The sequence below is a fragment of the Homalodisca vitripennis genome, chromosome 2 (genome assembly GCF_021130785.1).
Source record: "Homalodisca vitripennis isolate AUS2020 chromosome 2, UT_GWSS_2.1, whole genome shotgun sequence".
NCBI lineage: Eukaryota > Metazoa > Arthropoda > Insecta > Hemiptera > Cicadellidae > Homalodisca > Homalodisca vitripennis.
This window is the reverse complement of record NC_060208.1, coordinates 52944467-52957417: the sequence shown is the minus strand read 5'-3', so window position 1 is coordinate 52957417 and position 12951 is coordinate 52944467. Positions and strand designations below refer to the sequence as shown.

At 34.0% G+C, this 12951-nt stretch overlaps 1 protein-coding gene and 1 non-coding gene across 7 annotated transcripts in view; one reads left to right on the top strand and one right to left on the bottom strand.

The window, feature by feature from the left end:
- The first annotated feature begins 2227 nt into the window (after positions 1–2227).
- Positions 2228–12951, top strand: part of LOC124353937 (putative fatty acyl-CoA reductase CG5065) — a 49368-nt gene continuing 38644 nt past the window's right edge. The window contains exons 1-4 of one of the 6 annotated variants that reach the window (XM_046804002.1): positions 2229–2490; positions 7172–7270; positions 8379–8640; positions 10522–10770. In XM_046804002.1, the coding sequence (XP_046659958.1) occupies positions 8419–8640; positions 10522–10770 (471 nt within the window). In that variant the 5' untranslated portion in view covers positions 2229–2490; positions 7172–7270; positions 8379–8418. Of the gene's footprint in view, positions 2491–7105; positions 7271–8378; positions 8641–10521; positions 10771–12951 lie in introns of all 6 variants that reach the window. The other 5 variants (XM_046804000.1, XM_046804001.1, XR_006921647.1 and 2 more) reach the window with 5 other exon arrangements.
- Positions 12700–12840, bottom strand: LOC124356369. The gene has a single exon (XR_006921855.1). It is a non-coding gene; the product is annotated as a U4 spliceosomal RNA (small nuclear RNA).

Below are 12951 nucleotides of genomic sequence, written 5' to 3'. Positions count from 1 at the left end.
TGAGTACATGTGCTTCTCTGGCCTTATAAATATTGTCAGTGTTATGGAAAACTCCAAATCTCATAAGAGAACATAATCTCCAATTGACATTTCAGACCATAGCAGTAAAAATAGTGCTTAGAGGTGAACAATTAATTGATCCATCCCTGTTGGAGGGGTTATCACTACTGAGGAATTTTCTGCACTTACCAGTTAAACTGGTGATCAGGGACATTTCCATTTATACAATTTAATGTAAATAAAAGTCGTTTGACAGGTATTTGGTCTTCTGATCATGTGTTAGTTTGCTTATTTAAACACATATGTGACAGATATGGCCAAATACAAAATAATTGAATCGGTAAAAGTAAGCGCTCTGTGGTGTAATGGTAGCACATTCACCCGGCAAGTGAGAGATCCGGGTTCGACTCCCGGCGGAGCAAGTACTTTTTGTGATTCAATGTTTATTGAAATTAAATAAGGCTATTGCCATTTATACAATTTAATGTATATTTGCAATGTAAGTGCACTAAGTGAAAATTATCAGTCAAATCTAATTCCACTATGTAACACATAAGTTTAAACCTTTTAGTATTTTGTACCAGTGCATGATCCAGGCAGGACGCTGATTCGTTAACTATTCTAGTAGGCGTATTTACTAAATTCTCAAAACCATAATAAAAAAGTGTACTTAGATACTAAATGTCAAGACCCTTTATTTTTGTATGTGCAAATAGTTTCCCGGTATTAATGTAGGATAATTTTTTATTTTAAAATATTAAACAATTCCTTTTTAAATTGATTATACATAAACATACAATGTCTATAAATCTCAAAGAGCGAAAATTGAAGAGTATGGTGCAAATAGGGGGGGGGGGGAGTGACATGAATCAGCTCGGCAGTGGGCAGTAGGATAGGCTCGCGAGTGTACACGAGGGCAGAGTCCAAGTCCAGATAGAACGGCTTGACTGTCAAGTCTCGGCTGGAACAGCATGCTGTAACCTGCAATGTTGTAATTGCCTTCCTCTCCGCTCTTGATCCTAACTTCAGTTAAGACAATAATTTTATAACTAAAGTTTAGTGAGTTTAAATAAACCATGAATTTATCATATTTTCTTATACTTCTAATGTTTAAACAAGATATTTTAAAGTCATTAAATTCATTACTCAGGGGCATGACCAATACACAATTACAACAACGTCTGATTGTCAACATTCTCATTAGGCCTATCCATCCACATCAGGTACCTTCCTCGCGAACCCTTAAATTTTCAACCCCGATTTAGCCAAATAGCGCATTGTTGATATTATGGTTTTCCTATCATCGTCCGATTTCTTCACAAATATTTTGCCCTCGACAACCCATACATATTCAAAACCAATTTCTTTGTGTTTTTCGTTGTTTTTAAATTAAAAAGCAGGTGTTTATCAATAAGTGTTAAGTCTTCATTTATATAATCGTAGGTCATGAGCACTCTCTGAACGAGATCAGTGGATTTAATGCCTCTGTTCTTTAATGCAATTTTGTTTTTTTCAAGATTACATTTCTCCTTTGCCGATTAGAGACCTGTAATGATAAGCTTTGGGGTTTTTTACAGGTGTTGTATATGTACCTTGAATATCGTTCTCAAATTCAACACTCCCCCACGAGATCAGCAACTTTCTGAACAATGGATTTCATCTGTTCGTTATATAACATACGCTGCAGCTCTTCAAATTGAGGTGTAATTTTAGCCAACTCTCTTTTAAGATTTAAATTCTGAGTCTCAATAGATAAATTTGATGTTTCGATAGATCTAACTTTCAACTTGAGTTCTTTCACCACACTCTCATAATCATCAATCTTATTAGAACAATTTTTGAGGAGGTTTATAAGCCATCAAGTCTTGTATTATAACGGGCTTCAAGAAAATTGTTTATTGATTGTATCCTCCATTTGTTTTTGTGTTTTTTTTTTTTTAGAAACTCAGCCTGCATTTGGTAATAATTTCCTGAGAAATAGTTTCCTTGGATTTACTCAACTTACTTGCTTTTGCTTTTCCATCCAATTCGTCTAGTGGTACCCATGCCGTTCCAGTTCTTCTCAAGTCTGTGTGTGCATGTGTGTTCGCGTGTCTGTGTGCATTCTTGGATTGTAGAACAACTCGAGATAAGAATTATTCAGAACTGTGATCACAATCTCTACGATTCCAAGTAGTAACTAACATAAACAATATCAGTCAATGAAACATAACGATCCATATTTCACAATCAGACACAAATTATGTTGCAACCTCCGAATGTGTGGTGCTGATAATAACTTCATCAGTGGAGAAAAGACCCTGATTTGGCTACATTCTGCGTGGGAGAGTGAACATGTGTTATGATTGACGTCACTAAACGCGTAATGCCATCAATACCTCAATAGATGGTATCCAGCTCTGTACTAAGTCTAGTTTTCTGAAAATGAAAGTAATGTTACACACTGGTGGAGAGAGTCATCTACAATTTTAAACTCATATTTACCAAACAGTAAGTTATCTGTACAATAAGCTATGTAAGTCACATCACGGAATAAAATAGAATAGCGCTACCGTAGTGGAAAAAACAGTTAGTGTTTGTGAATGTGATTGTTTAACTACTAAAATGTGCTGTTTTATGGAAAATTATTTTAGCTAATATGATTATTTATAACAAACTCTGTAGGCATATCTTTCAACAGATTTTATTCAAAGTAAGTGAATGCTTTTATGAGTTATTTAATTAAATTTCTTTATCGGTAAAATGTTAGTAAGGAAAGGGGGTTTTGGGCTTTTTATTTTTTTAGTGTAATTTTACGTACTATTTTACGATTTTCTTAACCATCATAACATAAAAATCTTAAATATATCGTCGAAAATTTCGCTAAAAATACCGGCGTTCTATTTAACAGCCATCTTTCGTTTATGATAAATCCCCAATTTCCAACATGTAGATTTATTTTTTTGTAAAGCTCTTTATGCAGCCCAAAAACCAAACTCATTGTTTGCTAATAGGCTCGTGAACTTAAGATTTTAAACCACGTTCACAATTACAGAATATTTATGAAGACTATCTGTTGATAATATACATATTGTATGCAAACCTTTTGTTTCAAATCGGCATTCATTACATAAAACAGGCTTTTTTCCGGGTCCAATATTTTTATGCAGTTGCGTTAGGAACTAGAACTGTTGTGCGTGTGGATGAATCTGAGTGAAGAGCTCACCACACCGGGGTTATAGAATAAATTTCAATAAATTAGGTAGGTCTAATTCAAAACACATTACGCCAACTACGCACATCTCACCAAACTTGACTTCCCCCAACATTCAACACTGTATTTAAAACAAGGCAGTAGGCAGTGTATTTGTAACTTATACCATAGCGAGTTTTCTAGAGCCTATTCAAGTTCTATTTAAAATGCTATTGTTGGCTTATTTTTCTGTTAGCAGGCGGTTTCCAAAAGGTTGTTTGGTGCTTTTTAAATTTCAAACCATACCTTCCGCGATGAAAAGATTTTGGTGTTACAAACCGATAGATATTTATATTGAGAATGCGTTATTCAACTACCTACACAAATTGTGACACATAAAATTAGTCTTATGTAGTCTAGTGTGTTCCACAACAGAGCATTTGAAGTCCACGCATAGCCTAAATGCGGTAGACGCACGGTAAGAAACAAACATACTGTAGACATTGTTACTTTGGTTATACAACAAAATTACAATTGGGGTTAAGCTTGTGGAGGACATAACTGAGGTTGTTAATCAGTTTCACGAGTTCTTCGAAACCGTTGCTGGTGTGCACGGTCCTCGTCCTATTGAGACTCAACTACGCCCTTCGCGTTTACGTCTAACGTTTTGAATTTTGCTTTGAGTGCTGCGGGTACCCACTGTGGACCGGCTGTCTTGTTAGCTGACTTCACACTGAAAGAAATTTGTTTTCAAAATTCGTTGGAATACACCTTGATCGAGGATTGACTTGGACTGAGCACATTGTGCGTGTTTGCGCCACAATTTCCTCAGACATTTATGTTCTGAGGTCTTTAGCAAACTATTGCCCAAGTCAAGTACTGATAACAGCGTATCATGGCTTAATTCTCCCCCATATGTCCTATGGAGTGGTTCTTTGGGTAGCTTGCGCTAACACTCAATTTCAGAGAGCATTATTAGGCTCCAAAAAAGGCGATTGGAAACATCGCAAAAATCACTTTTAGAGAGTCGTTTAGCTCAGCATTTCAGTTGTTGACTCTGCCGTGCCTCTACATTTTGGAAACGACTCTGTTTTGTATGTACAAATGCGCCTTAACCAGGGGTCGAGACATACACATGCATGATATACGAGGCAGGGAGAATTATCGAACTGGTAGTCACAGAAGGATGGTTTATTATGCCTTCGCAGGTAAGTTAAAACTCGCCTTTTGGTGTCACAAAAGTTTTATAATTTAGGTGAATGTTTTGCATTCAACTGGGAGACCGCCCAATTGGAATGAATTCATCCATTTTTTTAAAGTGGGGAATAGTGAAAGAACGTCATTGTTGATTGATGTGTATGTCTGACAGAAATGATATGCATGTTAAAAATGTTGGGATACACAAATTGACGTTTGCTATGCAATTGTAAAATAATTGTATTCGCAATTAATGATTTTACTTAGTAATCTAATTTCGGGTTTTCATACACAAAGTACGACATAAACATAATATGTTAATGATTTTGATAATAAACAATCATACACGAATATAAATCGACGAAAAATAAGTGTATTTTGTTGGTTGGAGGTTTTAATGTTTTCCTATTAGTCGTAACAATGACTCTCATGCTCTATAACTTATATTTTATGGCCATAGTTTCAGACAACAGTTACGGACATCAAACTGAGATCTGATAGAGGAGATACGCTATAGGCAATATTTTTGATAATCTTTTAAATGTCAAATTTACATCAGAGACGTTTCAATCCTGTTTTCTGACCCCGGATATCTTATTCTCATAAGCATGCTAAACCCACAAAATAAAACAGAAATTTCTAGTATGAAAACTAAATAGAACTGTAGGATAATATTGCAAAAATGAAAGTAAATTAGTATTTTCAGTAAAATAAATGTTGAAATACAGTACATTAATTTTTTATGGACACTTTTAGAGACCATTGCAACAGAACGTTCCCTTTAATTGATAAAACAATATCAGTTTATAACGAGTCAAAATTATTTAATCGTACAATTAGAAATAAGAAACAAAAACCTTGAGATGTTTTACAGATTAGCGGTCTGCTAGAGTTGAAGAATTGTTATAAATTAATGAAGTTTGAACATAAAAACTTCCTAGGGTAAAACCAGACCATGCCAGGGGTATGATTGTTGCCGGTGGCAAACCTTTCAGTAAAACCAGGAAATTATCAACAATTTTAAATGATCATCTTTGTTATCTAACTGTGTGGTGATTAAATTGGAAATATGACAATGTTAAAACCCATTAGCCACTTAATATTCTTGCGCCTAACCTCCTTGTACAAATCCAACTAAATGTGCAAAAAATGCAAGGATTTAGCAAAACTTTCACAAAACATTAAATTCTATTGCTATTTGGTTGACTGAACCATTGCGTTTTAGCTAATGAAACAGGTTATAATATACTGTAATTTATTAACAGTAGTAAAGTATGTATTTTTTTAAATTTCTAGAATCACTAAAACTTTTAGTACATTTTGAAAACAAGAAATTGTTTCTGGTGCAAAATACAGTTATAATCTATGATACTTGGTGTGGCATTATAGGAAAGTTCATTTTTAAGTGTAAAATTTTATTTCATTGATTTATCTTTATTTGTTTTCAATTCTACTTACATTTTTTTAAATGCGACATTTGTATGTTCCTTACACAAATCCCCACCAAACACGCAAAAAGCGCAAGGGTATAGCATTATACCTTAAGACATTCTTTTCTGGGGTTAATACTTATTTATATGTATAGTATATGTTCTTTTGTTTAGTTTTAATACATACACTTTATTATTTGAGCCTATACTAATGTTTAAACAAATATTTAATAACGTATGTCGTCATTACGGTACCGTCTCGTATCGGCCGATACACTACAGTATGTTTTATATACTATAGTATTTTATATATATATATATATATATATATATTTATATATAAAATAACATTTGTACAGTAATTTACTAAATATATATTTAAATACATTAAATTTGTATAAATGGGAATAGCCTAATTTAATTTCAATAAATATTGAATCACAAAAAGTACTTGCTCCGCCGGGACTCGAACCCGGATCTCTCACTTGCCGGGTGAATGTGCTACAATTACAACACAGAGCTCTCACTTTTTACGATTAAATTATTTTGTATTTGGCCGTTTCTCATACACATATGTGTTTAAATAACCAAACTAACATATGATCGGAAGATCAAATTTTGTGATTTACTTTTTGTGATTCAATATTTATTGAAATATTATATATATATATATATATATATATATATATATATATATATATATATATATACACACACACACTCATACACATATATACTTTATTATTTGAGCCCATACTATTGTTTACACAAATATTTAATACGGTAACGTATGTCGTCATCACGGTACCGTCTCGTGATCAGTGTTTTGGTACTAAGTCGGCCGTCACGAGACGGTACCGTGATAAGTGGTTAAAGGATAAACTACATGTTTAATCGTACAGCTCGACCGTTATTGACAGCAGTTTAACACGGCCTTTCAGCGCAGAAGGGCTGCGGTGCGGCGTGCTTAGTTGTTAGGTGTAAGTCATTTGAATAGTTCTCGTGATTAAACATATTTTTCTTTGAATGAAGATGGTAAATCAACACAAATTTTTCAATAATAAAATGAATATTGGAATATTTGTATTATTTTAAGTACTTCATTTATATTTTCTAATGCTCCAAGATTCTTCATATTTTTCTTTGTTTTCATTATTGGACAATAGTTATGCAAGTTCTTTCGCAACTTTACTAGCAAGTGTAATCGCAGCTGTAGGAAAAGAGAGTGTAACTCATAACAATAGATGTGATATTTATGATTGATGATTGCTTATTATAGTAAAATATGTTTAATTTTTTATTGTAGCTATTTCAATATCACAGAAATTGAATTACGTTTAGTTGCTTAATATCCCTGTTAGCATAATTATAGGCTACCGAATGGAACTACACTCACTCTGTGATTCTGGTACTGAAGACGTCTGCCGCAGTCAACTAGTACACTACTGTAACTGTCTACTTACAATACATGGTAATGTAATTTGTTTGATGTTAAGTATTAGAAATAAATATTATAATCCTAATTTCACCTCTCACTGAAGTTAATTTTGATTTCGTTTCGTTCTACAGCCTTTAATATAATTTGTTGTAAAATGGTAGCCATTCTTGTAGTAAAATGTACATTATTGCATACTAGTATTTTATAGAAAATGTTTTTCCATTTTTGTTCTTTGTTTTATAAATTAAATAAACACATTTAACGTTAAAATGTTCAATATTGAACCACTAGCGTTTTTGAAATTTCTACTACCAAATCTTTCAAAATTTCGGGGAATAACTCAGTATTCGTTAACTATGGTAGATGGGGAAAAATCTATTGTGGTTTTTATTTTACGTATGTTTATTCAGCAAAAATACTTTTGTTAGCTTTGCATTTCGTATATGCTGCATACTCTATTATATACTGCATACAGTACCTACTGAGTGTGTTCCTGATATAGACTACCTGTATTAAGTATGTAGTCTTGAGTGAGAATAAAATTTACAGCAGTATTAATTTTAAAACGATTAATTTTATGCATATTTATATACATAAACAAAACAATAATCTGCAAACTAACACAATATTTTCATATTACGCTGAATACTGATCAATTATTCATTATGATACACTGATTAGTTGTTTAACGTCCGATTTCGCAATTTTTAAAATTAGTACTAATGTGGTTCAGGAAACTATATTTATATTAATTATTTTCACCGCTAATTCATATGTCTATATTAAATATTTTATATTTATAGATTTTGTGTTCTCAAATAAACCCTACATGTATTCGTGCTGCTCAATACCATGCGAATAGCGGTTCAATAATATTGTTTCAGATCAATTCAATTTTACAATTTTTTAATATTGTTTGTACAATTTTTCAAAACACCCTGTACTCCAAGTTTAAAAGGATTATCAAAGGAAGAAAAGGCTAACCTGGCTCCTCCCATAGATTTAGTTCCCCCTAACTCAAATTCTGTATACACATCACTGTCCTCTGTGCGTTCATGTACAGTTTTAAAAGCGCTGCATAATAGTTATTACATTTATTTTATTTATACTATTGGATTCTAATAATCAATCTGATCCTCAGGAAATAAAATTTAAAAGGACTCTGCAATTGTGAGACAAATATGTGCCCCGATGTGAGTGCGAAGAACTCCAACAGATCCAAGATCCAAGAGTTTTACGAGGGTAAAGTAATTTTCCTAACAGGCGGAACAGGATTCCTGGGTAAAATACTCATTGATAAACTGCTCCGTACCTGTCCTACTGTTGAAACAATCTACTTACTTATGCGTGAAAAAAATGGTTTGACCATTGAAGAAAGGCTGACAAAACTGCTGGATGATGTGGTGAGTCTAGATGTTTGACATACCGTACTGGTATTTATTTTATTGTTCTAAGGCGAATCCGAGAAGGTGTCTAAAATATGAGCCGCCTTCTCTGATTTGAATTTTTCATATTCTTCTCTATTGCTTTATAAAGTTTCAGTACTGTATTTTGATTTATTGCTCTGGTACAGCATTCGAATTTGTGGTGCAGCATTAGTTAAAGCAGAATAGCTTTTGCCCCATTCATTCTGATTACTACACCATTATTAAATTATTAATTTACTTTTTTTATTCTCTGTAGAAAGGATTTATTTTCATTGCATTGAGTCAAGAATAACGTAAAATTCCTAAAAGTCTATAGAATTTTCTTGTACAGAATTTCTTTAAAATCTGTGATGTGTTGTCTCTAAAAAGCATATTGTTTGCTCTTTCACATGATTGTTTTTAAAGTTACATGCAATATTTACTATTAAAACTGTCTTGATGATTATATTTTCGGTAGACAAGTCCCTTTTAGCTACCTTCACAATTGTTGCGAATTTTCAATTAATTATACCACAACCTGTTGTTTCAAGTCCTACAACACATTGGCAACATTCTTTTGTTGAGAGACCTGAGCATTTTATTCAGTACAATATAGTTATTTGGGAAATATTGCTACACAGATACATAATAATATAATGGTGTGCTAAATAAAATAATAGGCCTATATACTTTTTTCAGAATCTTAGACAACATGTATGAGAATGTATGAATACTGCTATAATTAAAATTGTATCTAACTTAATATTAATGTTTGGATTAATGTACAAACAGTCTTAATACTCAAATACTCTCAATATACAAAACTCCTGAAAGTTGTCTCAAAACAATTGTTACTGATTTTGAAAATATAGTCTAAAAGAGTAATCAAATATTCGAAAAAATAGTTTTTATATGAGTTGAATTAAATAATATTGATCTCCTTTCATAAAAAACACATGCTCTTGATTTTATAAATACTACCAAACCAAATGTATCAGCACACACCAAAAATTTCTCTTGAAACCGATAGAGCAATTTTCCTAAGAAAGAAACTAACTGTCAACTACGCTCGTTTTGATAGAAGTAAAACAACTTAAAATTTATATCTTGCCTATGTTAATTACACGAATAACATCATATTTTTGGGTCTTTCAATTCATAAAATGCTTGAGTTTTGTTTACAAAATATCTAAAGTACGAAGTAATAAATTTAAATCTAACCAACTATATGTCAAATGAAACATCAACACAACACTTTCTTCAGTGTCAGTCAAGATTCATAAATTGAGTTCTTAAACTTCTATTCTGTTTTGATATAAATAAAAAGTATAATATTTTTTAATCCAATAAAAACAAGTCCTGTTTTAGGAAGCATTTCAATTAAAGAAACCTGAACAGATCGAACAGCAGCTCACAGCATCGCGTATAATATTGAGCATAAGAACATTACGTAAGCATATAAGTAAGCTCTACATGACCCAGCGTTACTCTGACTTCCCTGTGCAAAAATTCTATTTTCAAGCCTTTCGTAAATTCATTACAGCAAAAAATTAGTGAGTCTATACCTGAAATAAGTTAAATAATTAAAATGTTTGTTTCAATAAACAAAATGCTGATACGTGTTTACACATGTCACCTTAACTAACACATTGATTGTGGTGGACGGTCCTCTCGACTAGTCAGGCTGTGTTAGTCATTTGTATAATGACGTATTACAGGTGTTAAACACCAGTAATTAAGAAATTGAATAATTTAAAGACAAATTAAAAAATGATATTATATGTGTTATATTCATATGTGTTGTGGTCCTACGATTAATCGAAAGGGAAAGATTGTACTTATAAAACAGAGATTTATTTGATATGATATTTGCCTCAGGTGTTTGCAAGGCTTAAGAAAGAGAATCCGGAATTTGCAAAGAGGCTCTCGGTGGTTCATGGAGACCTTCACATACCTAACCTAGGACTCAGCGCCAATCATGTAGCCTTGCTGTCCGAGACTGTGGACATTGTGGTACACTCAGCGGCTACACTGAGGTTCGATGAGAGACTCGGTGTTGCCATCACGACAAACGTGGCCGGTACCAAACAGCTCTGTTTGCTTGCCCAAGAGATGTCTAGGCTGAAGGTGAGTGAGAACTTCATATTGAGAGGGTAAGTACCTATCTAAGAAATAATTACTTTATTTATGAGAAATGCCAGAAAATCAGTGGAAGGATCCCAACCTCTATGGATGATACCTCTATATCACTACTTACTTCATAAATAGCAGGCACGATTAATAAAAGAGATTGCTTGGTACGCCATCATCACAGCCTAGCCTTTTGCATCAGCCAACATAAACATTGCCTTTGATCACTAAGGAACAGATCCAACGCGGTTATCAGCTCCCATCAATTTAGAAATGCAGGTTAAGGCATACATTTTACCCAGCAGGGATCACTTCTGGCTGGTTTCTACATTCCAGTCGAACCCACCACTGGGCACAGCAAAAGCGATGTGTCACTTAGATCTGGGGCAACCTTATGGATGTCCAGGAGCGGCACATCACTAACTGCAAATGTCGAGATTCTGGGGTTCATAGGCAATTCGATAGGTCTAATCTACTGTGGGAGATGACTGTTGGAGTTGTTGGGGTTTGTTCCCTAACCTCAGAGGTTCTTGCTAGCCACAATAAGGGTATCCACCCCCTGACTACTTTGACTGGAGAGGCTGGTTCAGAGCTGGCCTCCTCTTCTTCCGGGGAGACATGACTTTGAGATGTAGTGCCCTAATTCTTCTTCATGGATCTCGATCGGAAGCGGCCCCCACTCCCTAACCTTACCCATCCTGAATATACTGAAATTCCGGAAGCAGCGCAAAAGGTTCTTACAGGACTAAGTGCAATTTATAAAGCTTCTTGTCCTAAGAGAACAAAAAGGCATATGTTTAAGTAATCCTGAATAAAGACATTGCAATTCCCAGAAATTACTTTGCAATTATCAGACATTACATAGCAATTCCCAGAAATTATATTGTAATTCCCAGAAATTATATTGCAATTTATTACTTCGTTTCGATTCCAAAGAAATCACTACTTCTAACAGTAGTGGCGAAGTCACACAGCACTATCGGCCAAAATAATACAATCTAGATTATCCTATCAACAATCTTACATAATAGAAGATTTATTTTTATCCATAATTATATCATATAGCAAATTCTTGGGCGATTAAAATAAAAATAATTATCTACTGGATTCAAGTTGTGCCCTAAACCGTTACATCTCATTCGTGATTTAATTAGAGCAGGTCTATTTCAGGATCCAGCAGAGTATTCACACCATCCTTCAGAGCTTGACTTAGTTATTTTTTGTAATGTTTTGGAAAATACAAGGTGAGGCAGAGGATCTTGCTTATTTTAATTGGGCGCCTTGAAACGACAGCTATTTCGAAAATATGGCTACCTATGTGAGTAGGCGCATTGACGAACTCCTCAGGGGACACCAAACAAGATCGCCTCAAAACATTACATAGTAAATCTATCTGTTTTGTGATCCATTTAGCGGACTACTCGTAAACACACAGTTGATGTAGGATTACTCCCTGCATAATCACACACACACACTCGTTCAGTGAAGCGAATCGTGCATTAAGAAATTGTTTCATCCTTACAGACTAACTGTTGTACAAAAACTTAATCTATGGAATTTTTGCTCGAGAAAACGCATGTGAGGCGCTTCTTGACATGACTCAAGGCACAATATTGTTTCCTTTAGCGACCTCTACATTAACAACGCGTTACTGTTTATTATGCTCTATCGAGAGTTAGAACTATTTATTGGGCCATGGTCTTATCATAATAATATTTCGTATAAAACCGCAGGCAACTACTTGGAAGTAATATCTGTGTGAAACGTCAACTTTCTCAGATAATTGAGAGGCTTCTCTTTGAATACAAAGTCTTTTGTATCACGTACATGTAAATTACTAAGTGGGGAGGGGACTGACTTGTAAAACGTGAGTAAAGGCCCAATTATGTAAGAGTGATCCATACCTAAATTGATGTGCCTAATAAGCCCCCGCAGGGACTTCCAGAAATTGCCAGTGTGGGCGGTATTTCACGCCCCCACGGCGGGTTATTGGTTAAAGTTTTCAATAAGCAATAATCGCACCTCAGATAAACTTCATTGGTTACGATATTGCCACTGCGCAAAGTTGCCTTCATGACAGAGCTGTTGAATAGTGTATATAGACAAACTTCGTTTGACAACTGAGAGGGAAAACTTTCTACATATGGAATTAACTATTTAAATTACATAAACCTTAAA